Source organism: Petaurus breviceps, unplaced genomic scaffold (assembly GCF_028583685.1).
Source record: "Petaurus breviceps papuanus isolate PSGF00001 unplaced genomic scaffold, PetGlider_PUasm1.0 287, whole genome shotgun sequence".
Classification (NCBI taxonomy): domain Eukaryota; kingdom Metazoa; phylum Chordata; class Mammalia; order Diprotodontia; family Petauridae; genus Petaurus; species Petaurus breviceps.
Genome location: NW_027186029.1, coordinates 934,145 through 959,279, shown reverse-complemented (window position 1 = coordinate 959,279; position 25,135 = coordinate 934,145). Strand labels below are relative to the sequence as shown.

General features: G+C 51.7%; 1 protein-coding gene and 1 pseudogene across 2 annotated transcripts in view; one reads left to right on the top strand and one right to left on the bottom strand.

The window, feature by feature from the left end:
- Nucleotides 1–1,822: 1,822 nt before the first annotated feature.
- LOC138167722 (zinc finger protein 708-like) lies at nucleotides 1,823–14,106 on the bottom strand (annotated as a pseudogene).
- Nucleotides 14,107–22,901: 8,795 nt separating this feature from the next.
- Nucleotides 22,902–25,135, top strand: part of LOC138167691 (zinc finger protein 420-like) — a 41,078-nt gene continuing 38,844 nt past the window's right edge. The window contains exons 1-4 of one of the 2 annotated variants that reach the window (XM_069096651.1): nucleotides 22,902–23,028; nucleotides 23,515–23,660; nucleotides 24,116–24,242; nucleotides 24,505–24,600. In XM_069096651.1, the coding sequence (XP_068952752.1) occupies nucleotides 23,625–23,660; nucleotides 24,116–24,242; nucleotides 24,505–24,600 (259 nt within the window). In that variant the 5' untranslated portion in view covers nucleotides 22,902–23,028; nucleotides 23,515–23,624. The remainder of the gene's footprint in view (nucleotides 23,029–23,514; nucleotides 23,661–24,115; nucleotides 24,243–24,504; nucleotides 24,601–25,135) is intronic. The other variant, XM_069096645.1, reaches the window with a different exon arrangement.

The window sequence follows — 25,135 nt, the reverse complement described above, 5'->3', positions numbered from 1 at the left end:
AGCATGGCCCTAACAAGATTACAGCCCCAGTACCTGGGAGAGTACCCAGTACTCTCTGTCTAGGCTGATCTGAGGTGACACTGAGCCTCGCTGTAATTTTTTTCCCTTGGATTTCTTAATGAGGACTTGGTCTGGTGTTTGCTAGATCTTTGTGGAACAACTGTATTGAAGAACTCAGCTGTCCTTTCTGCTACTTCACTCTCTTGGCTTGGCCCCTCTGTTTGAATATTTCTTGTTGTCTCATGGAGTCATTAACTTCTGTTTGGTTCATTCTCATTTTTAAGGGGCCTGGAGTTTGGGTAATATTTTATACCTCTTATGCTAAGCTTGTAATTCTCTTTCCAAGTCTTTCCCCCATAACTTTGTTTCCCAATTACTTACTCTAGCATGGTCATTTGATTTACAAAACCATTTAAAAAAACCCAAACCTCTTGCTTTATTTCTAGAAATTCTAAGTGGACTTGTGTTCAAACTATTTTTCTTTGAGGTTTTGCTTGAAGATGTTTTGGGGTCACTTGCCTCTTCTGAGCTTGTGTTTTGGGCATCCCTATCACTACAAAAGCTCTTCATAATGGCTAGAACATCGATATAGCATTTTGAGGTTTTCAAAGTAGTTTACAAAGTCTATCCCAGTTTATTCTCTTAAGCTCGAGAGGTAAGTGCTATTGTCCCCATTTTATAGATGAAGAAACTGAGGCAAACAGAGGTTAGGTGACATGCCAAAGTTACACAGCCAGCAAGTGTCTGAGGCAGAATTTGAACTCAGATTTTACTGACTCCAGTTCTGGCATTCTAGCCATGACACCACCTAGTGGCTTCTATGATGAGAGTACTTTTTGTACTCATTTGGTACTTTGTTTATTTACTTCCAAAATCTGAACTTTGTGTCAGAGCTAAGCTCTGCATGTTTTGGGAGGGGATGTCTGGGCCTTAACTGGCTGCTCTGTATTTTAGGTCTTGCTGCTACTTTCTCTGGGTAGTGAGGGCTGTGTCCCTCATGAGTCTCAGGCTGGAGACCTGCAAACTTTGTCTGCCCAAAGTGCTTTGATCTGGGCTTCAGTCTGATCACTCCGTTCCTAGTCTGAACTTTGCAAGCTCCTGACCCAGGTATGAGTGAGCAACGCAACTGTGGGCTTGCCCTACCTGGATCTCCAGTGAATTGTTGCTGGACCCAACCACCATCAGCTAGATGGTTGTGCAAGTTGAGAAAGAAACTGCAGGCTCCCCCTTAGTCTGAGGAGCCCCCCCAATGATTTCACTGCCACCTTCAGACCAGTCTGGGGACTGAAACTGAAACCCTGGGTTTCCTCATCAGGCTTCAGTCTGGTGCGCTTTCTAGGACTTTGTGGAGCAGTTACAGGGGAGAGCTGGACTGGGCTGTCTTCTCCTTGTCTGGTCCTCTCACTGGAGGTGTGTGTGTGTGTTTGTTTTTATGATTTTAAGTAACTCTGCTGATGCCTTCTGTTTCTTACATCACCATCCTGTCTCCACTCCCTTTCCCCAAGAGCCATCCCATATGAAAAACTGCTTTTTTTTCTTAGAGAGGATAAAAAATCAGCATATGTGATCAACCCACTGAGAAAGTCCAAAAATATGCACCATGTGTAACATGCGTGGCCCTGCCACCTTCACCACAGGGCTGGTGGGGGTTCTTCCTTCCAGCCCTACTCGATTACACTTACTTTGGATTCTTGGAAGTGTCATCCTTTCCAGTGACATTATTGTATGGCCTGTTTATGTTGTTTTCTTTGATCTGACTTGTCTCTGCTTCAGCTCCTTAGATCTTTCCATTCTCTGTATTTATTACACGCATGACTTCTCATAGCAGTATTATCACATTTTATTCACATGCCACATGTGTCTGGCCATTCCCCACTCGCTGGATGTTTCATCTGTTCCCAAACCTTTGTTATCATAAAAGGCGCTGCTGTAAATACTTTGGAGTAAAAGTCCAGTAATTTTCTAGTTCGAAGAGTATAGACAGTGATTCCAACATGGCCGTACCATTCACAGCTCTGCCCAGGTCTGCTGGCACAGGTAGTTGCGTCTTTGGGCACTGGCGGTGCAGAGCTCTGCAGCATTGGTGTTTCTGGGTTGCAGCACCCCCACAGGTTTTTCTCCTGAAGGGTGGTTGTCAAGCCAGCTGTGAAGGCCTGATAAAACCTCCACAGTCTTCAGCTAGGGTCTCCATGGCAGCAGAAAGAGGAAGGAAAGACCAGGGTGAGGGTTTTTTGGTTTGTTTTTGGCTTTTGGGAGGGCAATTGGGGTTAAGTGACTTGCCCAAGTTCACACAGCTAATAAGTGTTAAGTCTGAGGCCATATTTGAACTCAGGTCCTCCTGACTCCAGGGCTGGTGCTCTATTCACTGTGCCACCCAGCCGCCCCTGAGGGGTGAGTTTTGATGTAAGCCTGTGTCATGTCTTTGGCTCTGCTCCTGCAGCCTTGCTGCCATTAGCATGGAGGGTGTGGGAGGGGTCCTGAGTGAACGTGGGGCCCCTGAGCATCAGTTCCTGGACACATTATTTTAGCTTTTTGGTGTCCTAGACCATGGAAACAGCTGCAGTTCCTTTATCTTTGGTACACACGTTGTTGGGGGTAGGATGGGGTGGAGAGGTCTAGTCCACCACCTTGTGGATCATGTTGCCCTCCAGACTCACCAGGAATATTTTTATTCACAAACAATAACATTTTCAGAGTTGCCAGGTCTGAGAATGTGAATCACTGGGCCAAAGAACATGAACAGCTCTCAATTCAATCCAACAAATAGGAAGCACCTACTATGTGCCAGGCCCTGCACTAAGCGGCTCACACTGCACTCAACAGATGCCTAGGCACAGACCAGTGAGTATCGGGTCATTTGAGGAGAGTCCTAATAACTGGGGACATGGGGGAAGCTCTGCCCGGAAGACAACACCCAAGCTGAGCCTCAAGGAAGAAGGGCTTGTAGGGGCTGATGTGAGCAGGGACTGCATACCAGGCATGGGGACAGCCTCATCAAAGGCACAGAGGTGGGAGTTCAGGCAACAGCAAGGCCAGTTTGGCGGAAACAATCCAGTACATGAAGAGGATTAAAGTAAAACAAGGCAGGAGACAGACAGAAATGCTTTAAACGTTAGGCTGGGGAGTTTGTAGGCTGTCCGAGAGGCAAGAGGACAGGAGTCTTCAGGAGCACAGTTGGGAAGCTTCCTAGACAAGGGAGGCACAGAGTCAGACCTGGTCTTTAGAAGGCTACTATGGCAGCTACAGGGGTTGGAGAGGTCCGTGAAAGCAGGGGCCAAGTAGAAAACCGCAGCGTTGATACACGCAAGAGCTTACGAGCATGTGCTATGGCTGAGAAGGGGATGCAAGAGGCTTGCGGGGCAGGACAGGGGCCAGGACTGTTCACTGGACATGGCGGGGGAGGCTGAGGGAGCAAGATGCTGCCATGAATATAACTCAAGGGCCTGAGAACCTAAGGACCAGGAAGGATGACAGTAATAGGGAAATCTGGAGGAGAGGTGGGGTTAAAGGGCTTTTATTGGGGGGGGGTGATGGTAAGTTTGAGATGCCTGTACAATAGATGTGATGCAGGCCTGAAGCTCAGCAAAGAGAAGGGGGCTAGGCACGTAAAGGAACAGTCTGCACAGAGTTTAATCCACGGGTAGTGGCGTCAACAGAGAGGGCAGAGAGAAGGGGGCCCAGGACAGGAGTCTTCAGGAGCACAGTCAGGAGGTGGGACAATGATAGAACAAAGGAGACCAGGAAAGACAGAAGGAAAATCAGGCGGTATGGTACCCAAAAGAGACGCGTCCAGGAGGAGGAGGCACAGAAAGCTGCGGGAAGGACTGGGAAGAGGCCCCAGCAATGCGGCCATCACATGGGAAGGATGAACACATCACTGGGAACCTTGGGGAGAACTGGCTCAGTTAAGGCCACACGCGTAAAGGGAGAGTGAGAGGAGGGAATGGAGGCACCAAGGGTTAGCAGGTAAGTTTGGCGGAGGGGAGGGGATGTCCAGGACTAGAGCTTGTGGGGGCGTGGAGAGGACGAGTGGGATCTGGTTCCATCTGTATATATATAGAGAGAGAAGTCACCAGATGAAAAGGGGACAAAGGTAAGAGGAGGGCAAGCCAGCAGAGGAAATGGGACAACCATCGTGTTCATGTGGATTTCTCTAATTCTGAGAGGACTGAACAGCTTTTCAGGTAGGTTATCGCTGATCCGTACTTAGCTGCTTGTCTTTTGACTACTCATCTACAGAGGAGAGAGCTCTCAGAAATGTGTGTGATTTCCTCTATTTGTTGTATGGAACATTTTCAACAGAACTGGGATGAAGATGTTCTGAGGAATCTTCCCCTCCCCATCAATAACTCAAGCAGGGACTGAGTAGCTGCTTCTCTGACAAGATCCCTTAGCTGATGGAGGCACCACCACTTCTATGTGGCAAGGGCCATGAAGGGAAGGCACAGGGTGGTGGAATGGGGCAGCCTGAATCTCAGGTTCAGGCAGGAAGCTGGGGAAACAGGAAGAAGGGGATCATTGACCAAGTCCTCCAACCACGAGGAAGGGTGATGTTCTTACTGAGATCCCACCCAGCCCAGACTTTTCCTAAATCACCCACCTCAACCCTGCTATATCCTGTCCAGGCTCTGCTCTACTCCTGAGGCCCCAGTTCCACAGTAATAGTTCACACAGATGCCCAAGCATCTATGAAGTATTCTTTTTTCCTTCCCCCTCTCAGAGACAACAAGCTTAAATGAAAAAGGCCAAATGGAATGACATGAGGTCTAAACATCCAACAAATTGCCCACCTGACCCTGGCTTCCAAGCTGCTAGAGATTTGAACAGAACGAAGTGAGAAATGCTTTCCCTCTCACTGATGGTGAGTTGGAAGGGACCTTGGGAACATGTTGTCCAACCCGTGCCAGAACAACGACCCCTCTACAACACCCCTGATGCAGTCAGCCAGCCTTGGCACAGACACTGAACGGAGAGGACCCCTGGACACGGCCTTACTGGAACATACGTTCTGGACATCGGTCCTAGATCTGCTTCTGCAGCCCAGAGCAACCGTATTTCAACCCTTTGAGGCCAAGCAGAGTAAGTCTTGCTCCTCTCCCCCTTACAACTCTTGAAGGCAGTTATCATGAATAGATGAGAGACTGGGTAAATAGGGGATGCCGCTGAGAGAAAAGGTGGCACTCAGCTGGTGCTCTGCACTAAAACGATGTCTGGAAATACAAGGCTCATCCGCTTCACTTGCAACCTTGGAGACAAATGGATTCCTAAGATTACCGAGAGAAGATAATAAGATCAAAGGGGAACACACATGGTATGGCCTTGAGAAAGGAACAAGGGGCAGGCAAAGATGAAAGGGGACTCACACAGCAGAGTGGAAAGTGTTGGAGTCAAGAAGACAAGGCTTGAATTCTGCATCTGAAAATAACTGCCTACTAGACCATGAGCACACGACTCAAACGTTTCAGGTCCCAGTTCCCTTATCTATAAAATGGTGGTGATGATCCTTGTTCTACCTCTGGGGTTGCTGGGAGGAAAGCACATGATGTGGTAAAGACAATGGGAAGGGGAGGTATGGTCAACAGGATCATATTCTTCATAGAGGATGAAGACTTTGTGGGAGGCCATTGGACTTGGCTTTTAGAAGACCGCTGCTGACTTCTGAGAGAACAATTTCAATAGAGGAGTTACAACACAAGTCACAAGTTGAAGATCTGGCCAGCGGGGATACACTACAGGCAGGACACTCACGTGACCACGGGCAACTCTCAACTTCTCTAAGCTTGGTTCCTCATCTATAAAATCGGGATAATAATACTTGTAGAAATTATGCCACAAAGTCTTTGTGAGGATGAAACCAGATAAGTAAAGTCCCTCATAAACCTTTAAAGGCATGGAAAGTTAAGCTCCTGTTATTATTGGATGTAGGCAGCTTTTTTGAAAGTCTGATTTGACAGTGAAGGGAAAAAGAGATGGGTGACTAGTCGGATGAGGTAGTGAGTTCAGGAGAGGTTTGTGAGGTTGTTGTTTTGTGCGCTTGTGAGTATGTGAGTTTATTAATATCTGAGCAAGTAGCTGGAAAAGATCCAGCAAAGGATAGATTCTGGATTTAAGGTTCTGCAGAGGCAAAGGATGCTTGCAAGAGAAAGGTCTTGGAATTAGCAGAAGCAGCGAAATTAGGGATACAGGAAAAGAACCAGAGACACAAGTTGAGGATTTTAAGTTGTGGTGAGTGCAGCTGAAAGAGAAAATACCCACCAGCTGCCATCCTTAGTAAATTAAGAGTTTACATCATCAGCTGTAAGTGTGAGTGTTGGAGGAAGGAAGCTGTGGGAAATTTAACAGGGATTTGCTCCATCTATTTGGGGATTTCCTGTAGGTTTGGCTTTTCTGAAAAAGATTATGAACTGCGTCTTTATATCGGTCATATCTAGATATATACCCCTACCCAAGAACTGAGCTCTCATTCTATCCCTGTAACCCCTCACCTTTCTGCCGAGGGGAGGAGGGTATGTTTCATTATCTGTTCTCTGGGACCAAATTTAGCCACTATAATTACTCAAATTTCAACTTCCTTGTAGTCTTTCCATTTGCATCACGGTATTCACAGTGTATACTGGTCTTCTGGTTCTGCCTACTTCACTCTGAATCAGTCCATACCAGTCTTCTCAAGTTTCGCTGAATTCCTCACACATATCATTTCTTGGTGCATAACAGTTCTCCACTGCACATAGTAGCCATTCCCAAATAATTCGCAGGTGGCATGAATTCTCTAATTTCCAGGCAAGTGCACTTTAGCTGAATACATTCTGATTATTAGAGTTATTATCTTTTCCCGTCATAAGGCTTTTCTCCATTGTGAATTTTGTAATGCTGAGTGAGGTGCTTGCTCAGACGGAAGGTCCTCCCACATTCCTTACATTTATAAGGTTTCTCTCCTGTGTGAATCGTCAGATGTTCAGTAAGTCCTGTGCTTCGGCTAAAGGCTTTTCCACATTCATTGCATTCATAACGTTTCTCTCCAGTGTGAACTCTCTGGTGACGAGTAAGCTCTGTGTTTCGGCGGAAGGTTTTCCCACATTCGCTACATTCATAAGGTTTTTCTCCAGTATGAATTCTCTGGTGTAGATGTAATCCTGTGCTCAGACGGAAAGTCTTCCCACATTCATTGCATTCATAAGGTTTTTCCCCAGTGTGAACTGACTGATGTCGGGTAAGTTCTATGTTTCGGCGGAAGCACTTCCCACATGCAGAACATTCATAAGATTTCTCTTCAGTATGAATGATCTGATGTCGAGTAAGCAATGCACTCTGGTGGAAGGTCTTCCCACATTCATTACATTCAAAAAGTTTCTCTCTAGTATGAATTCTCTGGTGCATTGTAAGTTGTGTGCTCCAGCAGAAGGCTTTCCCACACTCGTTACATTCATAAGGTTTCTCTCCAGTGTGAATTCTCTGATGTATAGCAAGTTGTGTGCTCCGACTAAAGGCCTTCCCACATTCATCACATCCATAAGGCTTCTCTCCAGTATGAACTTTCTGATGTTCAGAAAGCTGTGAGAACCTTCGAAAACCCTTCCCACATTCATTACATTTATGAGCTTTATCTCGAGTATGAATTATCTCATGCTGAGTAAGTCCCTTTCTCTGGTGGAAGGACTTCCCACATCCATTACATTCATAGGGTTTCTTTCCGCTATGAATTCTCTTATGCACACTAAGCTGTGTGCTCCGGCGGAAGGCCTTCCCACATTCATTGCATCGATAAGGTTTTTCTCCAGTATGAATTCGACGATGTTCAGCAAGCTGTGAACTTCGACAGAAGGCCTTCCCACATTCATGACATTCATATGGTTTTTCTCCAGTGTGAATTCTCTGGTGTACAGTAAGTTGGGTGTTCCATCGGAAGGCCTTCCCACAGTCAATGCACTCATAAGGTTTCTCTCCTCTGTGAATTCTCTGGTGTCCAGTGAGCCCGGTGCTTCCCCGGAAGGCTTTCCCACATTCGTTACATTCATAAGATTTTGCTGTAGCCTTATGTCTCTGACACCGAATGAGGTCTGAACTGTAATCAGAGCATTTTCTCTGCTCAAGATACTTATAAATGACCTTCTTTGCACAGACTTGACTTTTTTTTCTGTTTGTATTCAGTCGAAAGCTCCTCCTATGTTTATCATATTTATGGAGATTATTCTGCTGATCGCTCTTCTTTGTTTCTACCCCAGGATCACATTCCCAGACGTTTCCTGAATTGGAGATACGAGGACTACCCTTTGGTAATCTCTGACTGGATACTGCCACAGAAAGGCTCAGCTTGGGAGATGACACCTTGGTTTCAGGCCTTATCTCTGAACCTGGAAAGAAGGGGGAAAATGTAAATACCTCCTCCTTATTCCTTATGCCTTAATCATAAAAGTTTTTGGCTCTAAGGTCAGTCCACATTCTTTAAAAATTAAATAACCATGAGAAACAATGTTGAACATCAATATGAATAACTAAAATTTTCTTAGTAACTTTAAGTTAATGAATTTCAATATATAAATATTAGAAACTTTTTTACCCAGTTACTTCCTCTAAATGTACATCAAGACACTTTGACCAATCATTCTCATTTCCTTCCTTCATAATCACAGTATAACACACCATCTGGCAGCATTCCCACTGCCACTCACATTGGTAGACCAGGTCCCCAGAAGGCAGCTGACTACTGTACCCCTCAAGGTTCTAGGGGTCACCCTGAGCTGCTAGGATCCGTATTACTGTCATTCACAAGCATCCCCTATTGTATTTCCCTCTGATAAGTACCAGTGGGCTCAATTAGCTTTTTAGCAAAGGCCACTTGTTAAACAGGTGGAGTAGAAAAGCTGGAATCAGACATTCCCCACAAACTAGAGAACCACCTTCCTTTTACATAGAAGGGTCCCTGAGGAGAGCAGAACACAGCATCAGCAGCAGCATCTGAACTCCTATAGTTTTACAAATTCAATCTCATTTGATCCTTAAGACAACCTTGGGAAGTGGGCGCTCTCATCCTCATTTTACAGATAAATGAGGTAATTACAGGTGACTTGCCTAGAGCCACATGGCTAGTTAGTGTCTGAGGCCACATCTGAGCTCAGGTCTTCCTGACTCCAGGCCTGGCGTCCTATGCCTGATGGTGCCCCTGGCTGCCTTATCACAGCTCCTGGTTACTGCAGTCCCTTTCCCCTTTTTGCAAATACTCATCAGTTCCCCTTTGCTGGGTTGAGAGTCTGAGATATGGGAGGGTCCCTTACAAGGGGTCAGATACTGGAAGCTGCCCCCATCCTCTGGTGAATCTTTCCACATCTGTTTGCAAATGCTTACTCTCTCATCAACCACTGCTACCCTCTGGTGGTCTCTGCTACTGACTCTGGGAGGCAGCAGGCTATCTAGCGGGACTTTCGGATCCCCCAAATTCACCTGCTTGCTGGGGGAAGGCTGGGGGGGTGGGGAGGGGAAGAAAGGGACAGAAGCTCTCCCCCGACGTGATCTCCCTCTTAGGAACTTGGCTGGGACTTTGCCACCACCTGTCTGGCCTGCACCTGATTCTTTCAATCAATCACAAGGTATTCCCTGTGGGGTTCATCTGGCATGCTCCCAATGATTAAAACACTTCATTCCTCTCAAATAAAGGATTTACACTTTGGATGAACTGACTGAATCACTTGTCTGGGCCTTCTGGGATTACCTTAATCAAGCCAGATTTGAAACTCCCACTCTAAGGATCTCCTCTCCTGACTCCCACTTAAATATTTGTTCGTCCTCAGGCAAATCAGTGTTTCTGTCCCAAATCCTGGCAAGTTCTCTAGTGACTTGGGGAGGTTCAAGCATTGTCCTTTTCTAATTCCTCGTACTTTCCTAGAGGTAACAAGGGCCTTGCGTATAGTAGGCACTCAATAAATACTTCTTATCATATAATATAATATATAATTATATAATATTATATGATAAATGACTCATACTAAAGAGTTACTGGAAAAATATCTGTGGAGCACAATTCACAAACAACTGGGAGATTCATGTTCTTCCTTACCTCCAAAAACACAATGTCTATATAATAACAGATATTTTATAAAATCCTCCCAGACTACAGGCTGTCTTGGTGCCTTTCCCAACCCAAAGAGCCTCTTACTCTTGGAGAGAGTATGATCCCTACAAAGCTCCTGGGCCATGGTGGGCTTTCCTCTTTATCCCCATGGACCAAAGACCTGAGCCCAACTGAAAGTCACTCTCTCACCCTCCAGTGAGGGGAGAAAATTCCTCATTGAGTCCTTTCAGCACAAAAGGGTCATCCAACTTGATGTTCAGACAAAATGTCTCCAGGGGCCACTTTTGTGCACAAGGCAATCCCACTGGAGGTTCAGAAAAGTCTTCTCTTTGGGTGCCTTTGCCATAGGGCATCCAAAACTTCCCAAAGGTCCCGACCAACGTATAGGACATCCGGATGTCTGAGATGGGTGAGAATGGGGAGCTGCACCGAAGCCGAAAACCTGATGGCACCCTCAGCAAGACAGCAGGGTATGAAAAGCACTAAATGCCAAAGAGAGCATTTCTGCTTGATCCTGTGGGAATTTATTATGGAAAGTAGCCAAGTGAGATGACATGTGTAAAGCTCTTAGCAAACCCCAGAGTGCCGCACAAATGGCAGATACTATCATCAGTCCCAAAGGTAAACAATCCTCATGAGAAAGAAGACTGGGAGTTGTCTGGAGTGACCAAGGCAGGTGCACAGAGAACTCACGGCCTAACTTGGAGTCATTCCTCAGGAGACAGAAGAGCGGGGGGAAGACGGGAGTTAAGATGAGGCCACTGAGGGATGCCAAGGGCAGCGGAAAGCTCCGCTGTGACAAACGAGAGGACCCAAGAGGGGGCAGGGCCAGTGAAAGCCAACAGCAGAAGGAAGGCACAGGGGCTCAATGCTCTGTGCTTTCCTTTTCCCTGCCCAGGACCTTTGCCATGGGGACAAGAGGCAGCAGGGGAGAGAGGCCCAAGATGAGTGAGACAGAGAGCCAGGGTGCATAGATCCAGGGGGGACACCCCGAGGGGCTCCCAAAGAGAATGGAAGTGTCCCTGCAGGCCAGAGGGGCACACTGAGGGCCCATTGGTCAACGGGGGAGAAAGAACAGAATCTGAAGCAAAGGCCAACAGGACTAACTGCTTCCTTGTGGAATTCTAGGGCATATTTTTAAAGAGATGGGTACTAGACTCTCAGAAAAGGAAGAAGTCATTTCTGAGACCCAGCTTGGCCTCATCCAAACATCTCAGACCACACTGACCTAAGCAGTGAGACAAGGGCAATGATGTTTAGAGTCTGCCCAGATTTTGTCAGCTTTGGGACAAGTCTCTCCTAGATAATGGAGCAGTGACTCGGATTCAGAGCTGGCCATACCCCTGCACTTGGCAGGAGGACTCCAGGGGAGGGCCACGGATAATGGTGTTTGGCCCCGTGCTGTGTAACATTTTTATTAATGACGTGGATAGGGGCGCATTAAGTCTGCAGGTGACATAGAATTGAGAAGAAGGCCTAAAGCCCCCACTGCACAGCATGGCTGGGATCCAGAAAGGTCTCAAGACATTGGAGCCCTGCGGTGAGCTGGACGCGGGGAGCACGAGACGACATATGGCAATTTTGCCGTGGGTCTGAATGCTGACTTCACAAGTACCAGGCAGAAGAGGGAGAGGCATCACCAACCCACAGCTGGTCTGAAAAAGATCTGGAGGTCTCAGTGGCCTGCAAGCTCCCTACAAGTCAGCAGTGGAATGTGAGCACAGGGAAGGGAGGTGAGGGTCTGCTTCTCTGTGCTGCTCAGACTACATGTGGACAATGGGTTCAGTTCTTGAAGCTGGCAGAGGAAAGACACTGTTTCCTCAGGGACTGAAAGTGACTGTGTCCAGAATGAAGAGGAAAAAACACTGGGGTGCAGTCACCAATCCTGCCAGAATCTGCCCTTCCCAATCTATGCCAAATCAGTGCAAACATGTTAAGGCAGAGACACTCCCCAGGAGGGGGCGGGGATCAAAACTCCCCCCAGCAGGTCTCCAAAGAGCAAACGAGGGCCTGGAGCCCCACCCCCAGACTGGGAGCTGCCCATCCCATGTTGGGATAGCACCTTCCCCTGTGGCCAGCCGGCCCGGCCCAGCCCAGCCTGCCCCATCTCCTCACCTGGGCCGTGGGCTCCTGGGACATCTCCCTCCAGCGCCCAAGGTGCTTCCCCTCTTTCCAGATGCTCAATCACACCTTGTGTAGACAGGGCCAGTCCTGCCCATTGGAAATAGAGAAGAGATGAGAATAGAGCTCCAGCTCAGAATTCAGTTCTGCCCCTGCTGGGAGGAAGAGCCTGAAGGGGGCAAAGGTCTTCAGAGGCTTCTCTACTATGGTTCTGGGGGACTGGGAGGGGACTCGAGGCTCCCTGCATCTCTGGGGAGGAAGGGACAGTCTCATGGACAAGGGTATCGAGCCGTCTGGATGCAGGTGCACTGGCCGGACCCTCCCACGTGGGCGCTCCGGTCACTGGGCACTCAGACCTCCTCCACATTTACCAACAAGGGAGGAAACAGATCCTGCCCAGGCAGATCCCAGGGTCCTCACCCAGGCACACCAGGTTCCGGTAGTTCTCCAGCATCACCTCCCGGTACAGCTCCTTCTGGGCAGGGCCCAGGTGCTGCCACTCCTCTGGGGTGAAGTCCACAGCCACGTCCCGGAAGGTCACAGAGCCCTGAAACAACAGATACATGTGGGCTTTCCCAGGGCCTCGCCTTGAGCGGGGGGGCCCAGGGTTCTAACCTGTTCAGTAGTCACTGCGTAATCACAACTAACTGCAGGGCCCCTTCTCAGTCTCATCTGCCCGGCTGACTCTCAGCATTCCCCAAAGCCTCCCTCTGTCAGCTCTCAGGGATTCAGCTGTCTGGTCTGTCTGTCTTCGGTCCATCTGTGAGCCCTGACCTCTGTCCTCACGTCTCCAACTGCCTATTGAACGGTCAGGGGTGAATGTGCCCAGGACGGAGCCCAGGCTCCCATTCTTCTGGGGCAGCTGCTGGTGCCTGGAGTGCGGAAGCCGAGTTCCAGTACAGCCTCAGACACTTACTATCTGTGAAACCTTGGGCAAGATGATTCACCTGTTTGCTTCAGTCTCCTCATCTGCAAAATGGGGCAAGAGCACCTCCCCCCAGGCTGTTCGTGAGGCGCCTGGCACAGTGGTGTTACAGAAGCTGCAGCAGCTGCTGCTACTACCACCGGCACCATGATCTTTGTGGTTGGTATTTTCCCCACACTCTTCTCTCCTCCAAACTCCCCATCACTACAGAGGCCCCAGGCCCCACCCCCACATTCAATCTGCTTCCAAGCTGTTTCTGCCCTCCCAGCACCTCTCCAACACACCCCCTGCTCTCTCCTGCCCCACCCCAGCTTGGTGCAGACCCTTGGCCCTCACACATGGGCCATGGCACTGGCTGCTGCAGGGGGTGGCCGGGTCTGCCTGCCTCAGTCTCTCCCCGCTCCAGTGCTTCTCCATTCAGCCTCCAAAGGGAATTCCCTAAGGAGCAGATGCAATCCCGTCCTTCCCTCCTCCATAAGCTCCTGTGGCTCCCTAGGGCCTTCCAGGGTCTGTCCTTCCAACACTGGCCATTCCCATGGGCTCTGATCTGCCCAGACACAGACTTTAAGGCCCTTTTGGCTCACTTGTCCTCTTCCACGAGTGACTGGCTCAGTCTCTCCCCGGGTTCAGGGCTGGAGACTGTTATCTGGATAAAGGCCTGTCTTCTGAGACACCACCAAGGCCCATCCCAGAGGTCGGCTGCCCACAGCTGCCTTCCTTCTCCGCACTGAGCGGGCTTCCTGCAGCCCCAAATTGCTACTGTTTCCTTTGGAAAATAATTTCAATGTGCGTTTACTGCCCAGCTCCCACTGCCCTTCTCCACTGAAAGGCCCCAAATAAGCCCGCATCACCTGGGCAGGAGCCCCACTCCTCTGAAAGCCGCCTTCCGCCCCAGGGTCCCCGCTGGCCGCCCGCCCACCCCCCTCCGGCTGCCCATCGGCTCCAGCCTCCCCAGGCTGCCCAGGCGGGGACCCCCGGGCCGGGCTCCTGGCATGCCTGGCCGCCCACCCCCCCCCCCCCCCTCCCCCTTCAGGCTTCTGGGCCGGGGCCAGCGCGGGCAGCGCACGTATTCACCCCTGCGCTTATTCCTGCATTCGTTCATTCTGCAGCAGGCCTGGGAGACAGACAGAAGAAAACCCGTCCGACCGCAGTCAGTCAATCAACAAGCTCTAAAGCCAGTCCAGGTGGAGCCTGGGTGGGGGGAAGCCTGGGACCCAGGCTGGCTCAGCCCCCGGAGGGCACCTCCCAGGATGGGCGGGGCCGTCTGCCTTGGACCCCACTGGGATTCTCAGGTCTGGGGAGGCCCGCCCCGCCCCCAGTCCAAGGAGATGGGTATGGGAGGCTGGCGACGCAGGGGAAGCATCCCCAGCACAGGGAGAAGGGCAGGCCCCGCCTAGGGGTGGGACCTGGGCGTGAGGGGGCGGAGACACGTGAGAGGGAGGGGCCGCCTGAAGGGTATATTCTGCCTGTCAGCTGATGACGAAGGCCACGGCCGAAACCGCACCGCTGATTGGCTCCAGCCCTCACGCTAACCAATGGGCGCCCTCGCTCCCATGTTCAGATCACCGCCCACACCACGGTTCCTCCTGGCCCTCCCTCCCACCCCCGCCCTCCATGAGGATCCGAAGCCAGACGTCGGGTCCCCTCCCCGCCCGCTGCCAGGCTCCAGCCCTTACTCACCTTGGTCCCTGACACAGGCCTCGGCACAAGAGGTGGCTCCAGAGGACGGGGAAGGGAAGTGGTGCGCACGTGATTCCATGCCGGAACCCGCCCTGCTGAGCTAGAGACTCGCTCGTAGCGCCTTCTGGGAAATGTAGTCTGCAAGCTGGAGGCACGTGTGCGCATGCTTGGCGCTCTCTCCCGGCCCCAAACCCCGCCCCACCACGTGCACAGAGCTGGACCCCGCCCACGCCTGCTCCTCTCCCTCCTCTCGGTTGGGCTGTGGCGGTTAAGAGAGGCCCCAGAGGAGGGTCTGGCCCCAGCCGGGACCACTGTCATCCTCAGGGGACCGTGTGTGGGAGGGGCAGGGACATTTTCTAGGTTTTACTTGGGGAGGGAAGCTTGACTTGATTAATGAGACTTTTGCACCTTAATTTATTTTATTCCTAATTTAGCAAAAGTAAATACAGCCATTATTCCAGTCTACAAGCTGGTTCCTGTTGCTCAGTCAGACCCCCACCCCCACCCCATCTGGGGTCTCCTGGCACAGACCCGGGGGCCCTTTCCTCCTCCAGCGCATTTCACACGTGAGGACACTGAGGCAGTGGCGGGGAAGTGACTCGCTCAGGGTCACTCAGACCGTGCGGGTCAGAGGCGGGCTTGGTCCCGGCCCCCTGGCTGCCCACCGCCGGCTCGGCCCAAGGAACAGAGCAGACTCGCAGAGAGGAGGCCGGCCCGAGAACGCACGCCCCCCGCGGCTCCCACTCTAGACCGAGGGAGCTGTCCAGCTCCAGCGCGCAGCCGTCCTCGCCCTTCTCTGAGCACACGGGGCACGTTACCCAGGCCAGGGGAAGGCTGCTGCAGGGTGCACGCTTCTGGGAAAGGCCGGCCTGCAGCTCGGGGAAGGGGAAAAGGGAAAGGCATGGGGAGGGGAGGAGAGGTACAGACTCTCTCAGGTGACCTCGGACTAGCTTCGGGAGCCCAGCGGAGAGGCCCCTGGGGGCCGGGGCAGGAGGCGGAACCTCTTTTTCCCACCACGGGGTTTGAGCTCAGGCTAGCTCAAGGACACGCCCAGTTCCCCTAAGCCCACAGGCAGCGCCCCTGCCGAGGGCTGTGGGCCTGGCCCAGTGATACCCAGAGCACTGTTACTGGAGGTCCGCTTTGGTGAAGTCGGACGCGTCCGCAAGTTCCGTCCTGTGAGCTTTGGGGCGGTTTGTGGGCGACTTGACGTCATCCTGAATTCCTTTTGCATCTAATTTCCTGCTAAAACTGACTGACCCGCAAAGGGGGGGCGGGGAATCAGGGGGACCAAAACATGAGACAACTTTAGCAGTTTGGTTTTTTTTTAAGCAATTGGGGTTAAGTAACTTGCTCAAGGTTACACGGCCAGGTGTTTCTGGGTTGGTGCTCAGTGTCTGAGCCTGGATTCGATTCCGCAGGTCATGGAGACACGGGGCCCCTGCTCTTACTCGATGTGCTACCAGGCCGCCCCAACTTTAGCAGTTTTTTACCTAGCTTTTATTAGACTTACACAGAAATTCAGCATTTAAAAAAGAGAACAAAGATTAGGATTCCAAAGAGGCTTTTAAAGACAAAATTTATGTTTGTGACAGAAAAATCATCCATTTGCACACTACATTCTTTTGGGCTATAGAAGTTAAAGAAACTATATCCATAATCCCATGCTTCCCTCAATGGCATACAAGTTAGAAAAACTTAAACAATCAAAATCTCACACACCTCCTAAGGAAACAAAGCTGAACAGACTCTTTAGGTAAACTAAGTCAGATTACAAATAAAACTGCATCTACAGGTTTCACAAGGAGGGGGAATGTTGCACATCCCACAGGCCAGATCTCAGCCGACTCGGTAACCCCCTACCTAGCAGAAATGACCCTCACCTCCCCCCAAGTTACACAAATTCCTAAAGGAAATCCAAGATGCCTCCCTGCCTTCCAGCTGCTAGGCTCCCTTTCTCTCCCCACAGTCACCTTCCCATTGAAAAGAACAACAGGTATCCGTTGTTCACTTCCACCAGCCATTTCTGCAATGGCACCTCCTGCTTCTCAGCACGCTGTCAGGAAGCAGGTAACTCTTCCTCCCCAGTCCTCTTGGAATCATGGTTACTCACTGTATTATTCAATTCAATTAAGGAACCCACTTATTCCAGCACAGACTGCTCTTCTGCTGCCACTGTATAAATGATTCTGGATCCCCTCAGGCCTCTGCATCAGCTAAACCATCCTGGGTTTACATGGAACCAGGCACAGTTCCTTGACTTTGGGGACATGTTCCAAATTGCTCTCCCAACTGGCTACATTGGTTTAGGACTTCACCAACCTGGCACATAGGAGCCAGTTTACTCACAGCCCCTCCAATGTTTCTCATTTTCCCTCTTCTAGTCAATGCTGCCTACCTGAGGAATGTGAGGGGGGACCTTCATTTGCGTTTCTCTAATTATTAGCAATTTGGAGCTTTCTCCCCCCTTACATCAGTTGATGGCTTGGCTATCTTACTTCGAGCACTGCCAATTCATATTTGTTCACCATTTTACCTCCTGGGAAAAGGCTCTTAAACTTGTAAATTTGAGTCAGTTCCTTATATCTTCCTATAAATATCCACCCCCAATCCCCATATATAATTTTCTTCTCATTTTAATTATATTAATGACATTTGTTTGTGCAAAACATTTTAAACGCCTTAGCAATAAACCCTGTCCAGCTCCTCTCCCCTGGTCCTCTCTCATTGGACCATGAACTCTTTCCGGGTCCATAGGAAGGATAAGACCTTTGTTTGATCAGGATCACATTCTTGTGTCCTGGTTTTCCCAAATGTGGGTAGCAGCACCCCCAGCTCCTGAACAAGCATGCAAGGTATCAAATGCATGTTGGCCATAGGACAGACTTTCTTTCATAACACAAAATGCAAAGACACAAACGACTCAAGCCCATAAATATAATGCAGAAAGTATCTAAATGGACTGAAAATAATCTTAAGTAATTCTCCACCTCTAGTGAGTCCTCGCTCCCCCATGGTCCTAAAGTATCTGAATCCTCCTAGAAAGGAGCTGAGCCTGGGGCTGTCAGTGCATGCCCAACCCCTGAGATGGCACCCTTCCACTTCAGAGCGTGCTGATGAAGCCCAGGATACCTCGGAGGAAGCGTTCTGTATGTGATAGGGACTGGCTTTTTGGTTAGCTTTGGAAGCTTTTCAAAAGCCCTTTCGGCGTCATTGACTTCCTTGCAGCCTCTGCCTTTGCCCCATTTACCTCTGAGGGTGATGTTGGGCCTTCATTTTCAAAGAGGACTCCATTTGGGTCCCATTTCCTTCTCCAGTTCATTTTACAGATGAGGAAACAGGCAAATAGGGTTAAGTGACTTGCCCAAGGTCACCCAGCTAGTAAGTGTCTGAGGCCAGATTTGAACTCAGAGAGAGGAGGCTCCCTGACTCACCAAAATAGTCTATGGGACAGTTTTCAGGATTAAGCTAAACTTCCAGTCATTATTTCTTAAAGAGGAATGGAGGACCTCAGGCTTTACATTCAGAATTTGACTTCCCACCAAATGTCCATCCCACAGCATACACACAGAGCAAATAAGTCCATTTGTCCAAGTCTGTGGTAAAGCAGAGAGCAGAGAAGGCAAACGTACAAGTGTACAAACTTGGCCCACCAGCAGTGATGAAACTCAGCTCAATCCAGTCATTGATTTCACCCAAGGGGAGCTCCCCAGTCTCTGGTGTGTCCTGAGAATGACACCTTTGAACTACACATATGTTTGGGCCTCTTCCCAAAGCTGGGGGCTGAAGAGCCCAGATCTCTGCTCTCCCCCCAGTCTCATCCAGTGTGAGGCACTGATTACCAGTGAGCAGAGGGACCCAGACCCAGGGGCTTCCTGGCTCAGCTTACACAACCCTACATCCAGGACTGGAACAGCTGGAAACTGCCCTTCTCCAGGTAAAGGCTAGATTCTGTGAGATCACCATCCAAGCAATCCCTGTCTTCTATCCACATGGTTGCATTTCAGGGTTCTTGACCTTGAGGTAACTAGAGAAGGCTGGAGCCCTGGGGCCTGGGGGCTTCCATGCCTTTGCCACATGGGTTTCTCCACCCCAGCCTGCCCTCGACTCCCCTTCCTCCTGGGGCTGGCTCACTTGGACGAGGGCACTCTCAGGACTTGGCCGTGCCAAGTTCTGCCCTGCACAGCTCCCCCTGGCCACCCCCTTCCCATACCAGCTGCATGTGGGTCCATTTCTCTGTCCCTTTCAGGTCTTCAAACCTGATTCTAGGCCAGCAGAGACTGGGAATGAAGAGGGAAGTGGGCACAAAGGAAGTTAGTTCTAAATGCCCCTTGTGTCTCTCATCACTATGTAGAATATTTTCATATTTCCTATGAACTTAATCATCAACAAACATGATCATTTTGAAAGATGATGAACAGAAGACTGTCCATCACAGAGGGAGCTGGGGGTTTAAAGTGAAGGCTGAGTCCAGTACAAGTGCCACAAAACTGGCTTGTGCCACCCTGCCTTTCATTTTCTTCTGGGTATTTGAAGAGATGCTGGATTCCGAGTGGAGGATTCTGGGAAGATGGTGGAGTGGGTCAGAAAATCCCAAGCTCTCAAGATTTTCCCCCACAAGAGTGAAAATAGCACCTTAGAGTGCACAAAGTGTGGGTGGAGAGAAATAAGACAGGGGCACAATTGGGGTCCTCCTGGAACAATTTGAGAAAATTGGGAGAAAAATCCCAGGACCAGGTTTGGTCCCTGTGAAGTGTAAACACCTGCAGGCTACGTTCCATTTTAACAGCAAGTGGCTAGCCTCTTCAACAAGCAGCAAGCCCTGGGGTTAGTTGGTTGGAGAGGCTGCCTTGGCCCCAGCCACAGGAACTCTTAGGCCCAGGATAGTGAGGGGAGTGACCAGGAATGCCAGACCTGGCCTAGGGGGGGGAGAGGGAGAACGAACCAGCGGGGCAGAGAGCCCCTGACTGCAGGAACTTACAGGAGGCTGGAGCTTTGGCTTTGCTTCCAAGATAGAGGGGTGAATTGAAGATCTGGGGCAAGAAGCCCCATCCTCCAGGGCTAGAGGTAACTACAAATAATTAAGATATTACCACCAAAAATGCACAGGCAAAGGAGAAAGAATCCAACCAGAGAAAGCTATTATGGGAAGAGGGATGACCAGGGTCCATCCTCAGAGAAGGATATTGAAGTAAAGAAACCCCCAAAGAATAACATCAAATGGTCACCCGCCCAAAAAGAATTCATAGAAGATCTTAAAAAAGACCTCAAAAATCAAATGAAGAAAATAAGAATAACCTAAGACAAACAAGAAGTGTATGGAAGGAAAGTCAACTAATTAGAAAAGAATATCCAGAATCTAAAGGAAGAAAATGACACCTTGAAAATTAGAACTGGGCAAAGTGAAGCCAGTGAAATTAGAGGAGATCAAAAAATGATTTTAAAAAATATGAATAATGAAAAAATGGAAGAGAAAATTAAACATCTTATAAGAAAAACAACAGATTTGGAGAATAGATCAAGAAGAGAAAATATAAAAATAATTGGACTAACTGAATGTTACAATTTAAAAAAAAGAATCCTGATATAATAATACAAGAAATAAGCCAAGAAAATTGTCCTGAAGCATTAATAGAACAAGGAGAGAAAGTAGAAATAGAAAAAAATCTATCCATCACCACTTAAAAGAGATCCTATGAGGAAAACTCACAGGAATATCATAGTTGAATTCCAAAACCCCCAGCTCAAGGAAAAACTATTAAAAGCATAAAGATTAAAACAATTTAAATATGATAGTGCCACAATTAGTATTACACAAGACCTAGCAGCAGAGATCTTAAAGGATAGAAGGTCTTGGAACACAACTTATCAAAGAGCAAAAGAACTGGGGCTATGCCCCAGAATATTGTACCCTGCAAAGTTAAGTGTTATCCTGAATGAAAAAAGTGTGCATTTGATAAACTCTCAAACTTTCAAGATTTTGCCAAAAAAAAAAAAATCCTGAACTTAACAGAAAATCCAGCCTACAAGAACCAAGAGAAACAGCAGGCACATACCAAAGACTGATTCTAAGGGGTTCAGGTCAGACTATTTTTTAAATATGTAAAATGCAAAATGTATGTCTAAGATTCTTATTAAAAATTGAGTAGCTCATAAGAGAGATTGGGGAAAACATGAGTATGATATGAATTTAAAAAGTAAAACCATTTAGGATCAGCTGAAAAGAGAAATTCGTTTATACAAATGAGGTGCAAGAGGAAGAATCAACACCGAGGAATTCGATGGGGAAGGAGGGCTGGTAGTTCTGGTAACCTTTCTTTTTTCTTTTTTAAGCAATCGGGGTTAAGTAACTTGCTCAAGGTTACACGGCCAGGTGTTTCTGGGTGGGTACTGAGTGTCTGAGCCCAAATCCGATCCCCAGGTCATCCCGACACTGGAGCCGGTGCTCTTACTCGCTGAGCCACCTGGCCGCCCCTGGTAACCAACCTTCATTGGGAATGGGTTTAAGAGGGAACAATACATTTATTTAGAAGAGTATAAAGTCTTCTAAATTCAGAAGAAATAAAGCGGTAGGGGCATAGGGAGGGGGGAGCATGAGAAGATAGGTAAAAGGGGGTCTTTAGATTTATGGGAAGGTGAGCATAGGGGAGGGATCTCTGGAGGGGGCTAGGCTAGTCACAGGAGGGCAGGGCAGTGGGGAGAAGTGAAGCAGAGGAGGCAGGAGGGACAGGAAACAAGGGACAGGCACAGACATAAAAGCACAGGAGTAGAACAGGTTTGGGAAGGCACATGCCTACATATGTACGTATGTATGTCTCTATCTACAGCTATGGAGAAACATGTCCAAGCTTCATTGTGGCCTTCTGGGGTGGTGCCCAGCAGAGAAGAAAACTGCCAAGGAAGCAGAGAGAAGACGGACAGCTCTCAACACTCATCCCAGGCTTCCTTGGAAGGAAGATTGACTGTGCCGTGTTCTGCCCTGCACACGACTTCGTATTTAAGCTCCGATGTTCAAGCTTAAGATACGTGTTTGTTTCCTTTCTCCATTCCCCGTTTGTGTTCTGGCCCCTGGGTCTAAAATTTTAAAAAGGCTGGATTATTTTTCACTCTCTCCCTCCCTGCTCTGCCCAGACTCTGCACGTGGCAGGGGCATCATGGGCACAAGTGGTGGGTCCTGTCCTCGCGCCTGAGCGGGCCTCCTGGTGCCCAGGGGCGCTTCATCTCCTGCCACAGACCCTCCCTCCAACCCTTTCCGCGGTCCTGTTAGAGGTGGAGCTGCCGCAGGGCAGAAAGCGCTTGGCCTTGCTTTGTAGCCCCAGAGGGAGCCCTGGGGATTGCGGGTACTGGTGCCAGCCCCTGGGGGGCATTCAGTACCTACTGTGCGCCAGGCACTGTGCCAAGCACTTTACTGATAGTTTCATCCTCACAAGGACCCCGCGGGGAGGGGCTGTTGTTATTGTTCCCATGTTCTAGATAGGCCCCAGGACCCGCCCCCCCCCCCCCCCCCGCCGCCCCCGGGCGGCCTCACCGGGACTGGGCCCTTCCTGCCTCGAGACTCCCCCCCCCTGCACTGCGGCGCCCCCTGGCGGCCGCAGACGGTAAAGGACCAAGCATAAAACTGCATGGTGTTCAAGGCCCTGCACAACCAGCTCGTCCCTTACCACGTGACACACTCTCTTGGCTGCTCTAGCTGCCAGGCCTTTGCCTCGGCCGTACCCCATGCTCGCCATCCCCGCCTCCCGGCCTCCTTCAAGTCCCGCCTTCCCCAGGTCCCTAGGCGCCAGTCCCTCTCCTCTGCCGATTGCTCCCCGGTGTCCGTCTCCGCCTGCTCTGGGGTCATTTGCATGTTCTTTCTCCTCCCCGTTAGAAAGTGAGCTCTTGCTCCAGTTAGGGGGCTCAAAGACTCCTAGCCCCTGGGCTGGCTTCCCCTGCTCTGCCTGCCCATTCTTCGCACGCGCACCGCAAGGCTCGGCGGGCGCTCGCGCTCGGGGGCGGAGCTCGGGAGCTCGTGCTCGTTTGCTCCAAGGCTTTACTGCGTGCGCGGCACAGGGACTACGTTTCCCAGAAGGGTTTTCGCGCGACGCCAACACACCCTCGGTCGGGGGCCGGAGGAAGGCAGGTCGCGTGACGTAATTTCCGGTTCCGACCTCTTGCCGCGTCCTGGACGCGCGCTCTCGCGACCATCTCGGTTCCTTCCTCAGCTGCCGCTGCTGGGGTTCGAACCCGCGCCCAGGCCCGGGTGAGTGGGAGCCAGGGCCCAGGGACCCGGCGGTGACCGGAGTGCGCAGGAGGGGGGTGGGGGGGGGGGGGGGGGCACCCTGCCCTGTGAGGGCGGGCCGATGCCCCACCCCCTCGGGTCGGGGAGGGGCTGCGCACGCGCATCTCCCCGGCCCCGCCTCCTTCGCGGCCCCATTGGCTGCTACGTCTCTCTCGCCCCGCCCCTCCGTAACTGTGCGGGTTCAGGGCTTGCACCTCCAATGGTGGATTTTCCCTGAGGGTGGGGGTGGGAGTGGCGGGTGAACCTGAGCGGCCCCTCCCCCTGCCCCTCTCCAGTTGGGGCTGGTTACTGCCCCGCCCCCTCCGGGCGTGGAGAGGAGGGGAAGGGGCGGGGCCGGCACTGCCCCCGTGCCCCGCCCACACCTGCCGCGCCCCCCCCCCCCCCCCCCCGTACGCCAGTTGCCCCCAGGGGAAGCCTGTTTTGATTCCTTCCCTGCTCCGGGGCCAGGCCGGCTCTGTGCACCCTCTGTGCCCCCAGGAGCCCGCAGCGTCCCGGCCGTGCTCCCCGGGACTCGCCGCCGCGACCTCGGTGTGAGCTGCGCCTGGCAGGAGCTGAGGATGGCGCCCGTGCTGCTGCTGCCCCGCGGCCCCCAGGTGAGCCCGAGGTCCGGGGAGCCTGCGGGGAGCCGGCGCCCGCCCCCATTGCGGCGTGCTGATGGGGCAGGCTGGGGCCTTCAGGGAGCGGGTGAGGGGACCAGCGCCCCCCAGGCCCTCAGCGGGTGGGGAGCTCCACGCCTGCCGGGGAGGCCTGGGGGCTCCCCGTCCAATTGGCGCCTATGGCAGGGGCACGGAGCACCGCAGCAGGGTGCAGGGGGAGGGGCAGAGGGCATCCCCCCACGCGTGCCCGGGCCCCTGCCCGCGGCTCCGGGAGAGGCTCTTTCCCTCCCCTCGGGCCGGATCTGGCCTCTTGGCCCTGGCGCTCTGGTCTTCGCTGTGAGAAGCCCCCTCACGCCTTTGCGGCCCCCCCACCCCTCGGTCACTGCTGTCATAGACGCCCCACGACTCTGGATCCGTGCGTGGGCCGGCGCCAGTGTCCGTGGTCTTTGCAGGGTTCCGTGACCTTCCAGGACGTGGCCGTGGACTTCACAGTGGAGGAGTGGGGGCGCCTGGACCCCGCCCAGAAGGAGCTGTACCGCGAGGTGATGCTGGAGAACTACGGGCACCTGGTCTGCCTGGGTGAGGAGGGGGCCCCGGCCCTGCCCTGGGAGGCTTCGCTCCCTCCCTTAGCCGAGGCCGGGCTTCACGCTCAGAAGTGGTGTTATACCTCTTCCCCCACCAAGCGCCCCGAGCTCCCGCTTAGGGCTGGCTGGGGTGCACAGTCTCCTTCTGAGCCTGAGGCTGCGGTGCCTCTGCTGGCTCGGGCCCAGGCTCCTCAGCTTTGGGAGGCTGGGGGCGTCCACATTCCCAATGGACCTCGCCTCTTCTCATCCCCATGCAGGGCTCACTGTGTCCAGTCCCGACGTGATCGGTCAGCTGGAGCGAGGGGAGGCACCATGGACAGCGGCCAGAGACCCGCAGCAGAGGAGTCGCCTGGGTGAGCGAAGTGGGGGGGCCCCTGGGTGGGCATCATGCCCCCCCCACCCTGGCAGGCACACATAGGGGCCAAGGACCCCCCATCAGAAAACACTGGTGCAGAGAGGAGGCTCTCGCTGCCCCTCCCCCCCACTGCCTCAGCCACCCGTGTCCCCAGTGGGTGTACTTGCCTCCACTACCCTCCTGGTCAGTGGGAGGTGGCAGGGGGAATGTTGGGTAGCCACCAATCTTCTTGGCCTGGCTTCATAAATGCCATGGCTTAGAGGTCCTTGTGTCTGCTGGCTGATCTCCCGGTCATAGGTAGGGCCCGTGGGTGTAGCCCCAAAAGCCGTCCTGCCTCCCTGGGCTGCTCCCTGGCCTCCCTGGGCTGCTGCCTGGCCTCCCTGGGATGCTGCGTGGCCTCCCTGGGCTGCTCCCAGGCCTTCCTGGGCTGCTCCCAGGCCTTCCTGGGCTGCTGCCTGGCCTCCCTGGGCTGCTCCCTGGCCTCCCTGGGATGCTGTGTGGCCTCCCTGGGCTGTTCCCTGGCCTTCCCCCTG